Source organism: Wasmannia auropunctata, unplaced genomic scaffold, assembly GCF_000956235.1.
Source record: "Wasmannia auropunctata unplaced genomic scaffold, wasmannia.A_1.0 LD336090.1, whole genome shotgun sequence".
Taxonomy (NCBI): Eukaryota; Metazoa; Arthropoda; class Insecta; order Hymenoptera; family Formicidae; genus Wasmannia; species Wasmannia auropunctata.
In genome coordinates, this window is record NW_012026800.1 from 4510846 (window position 1) to 4511669 (window position 824).

The window sequence follows — 824 nt, forward strand, 5'->3', positions numbered from 1 at the left end:
ACGGAAAGTCAATTGGCAGAAGGTTTCGCGGTATTGCGCTCTTGAAAAGATAGAATGGAAATTCAACTCTCCCTCAGCGGCATGGTGGGGAGAATGGTGGAAGCGTTTCATTCGTCTTCTCAAAGATTTACTGAAAAGAACGTTGGGAAGAACTTCGTTGAAATATGAAGAGATGAATACAGTCCTGTGTAACTGTGAAGCGATCATTAATTCAAGACCTCTTACGTATCTAACAGAAGAAAGCACGGAGATTGCTGCGATCACTCCAGCTATGTTCATTAGCGATATTCGAAAAAATGGCATCCCGGATTTGGATCAAGTTAACAGGATCTTCTTTGCCAAAAGATTACGCTATCGCCAAAGATTAAAGGAAGAATTAAGACAACGTTTTCGCCTACAGTATCTAGGACAACTGTCCCGACGAACTAAACATAAGAACAGTTCGATTTCCGTCACAATCGGCGATATTGTATTAGTTGGAAATGACTTACAAAAACGTCTGGATTGGCCCCTCGCGAAGGTGATACAAGTTTTCCCTGGAAAGGATGGACATACACGTGTCGCGAAGCTGAAAACTGCAAGAGGCGAACTAATCCGTCCCATCCAAAGACTATTCCCATTAGAAGTGAGATACTCCGGTCGTGAGGCCGACAAATTTTTCGAGACGATTAAGACTGTATCTGAAGCTGTTAAGGAATCAGAATCTGATCCTAAGGAAGACACGAGGCCTTTGACGAAGCCGGGATTAACGACACGGAGTGGTCGTGTTGTCAAGAAACCGGAGAGACTTGGTTTCTAGCTTTACTTGTTTTTTACTCTTTTTT

General features: G+C 43.0%; 1 protein-coding gene across 1 annotated transcript; it reads left to right on the forward strand.

Annotated features, from left to right (window-relative positions):
- The first annotated feature begins 172 nt into the window (after positions 1–172).
- Positions 173–799, forward strand: LOC105448087. Its single transcript, XM_011686449.1, has one exon. It carries the CDS (start codon positions 173–175, stop codon positions 797–799), a length of 627 nt encoding a protein of 208 aa, XP_011684751.1.
- Positions 800–824: the final 25 nt, after the last annotated feature.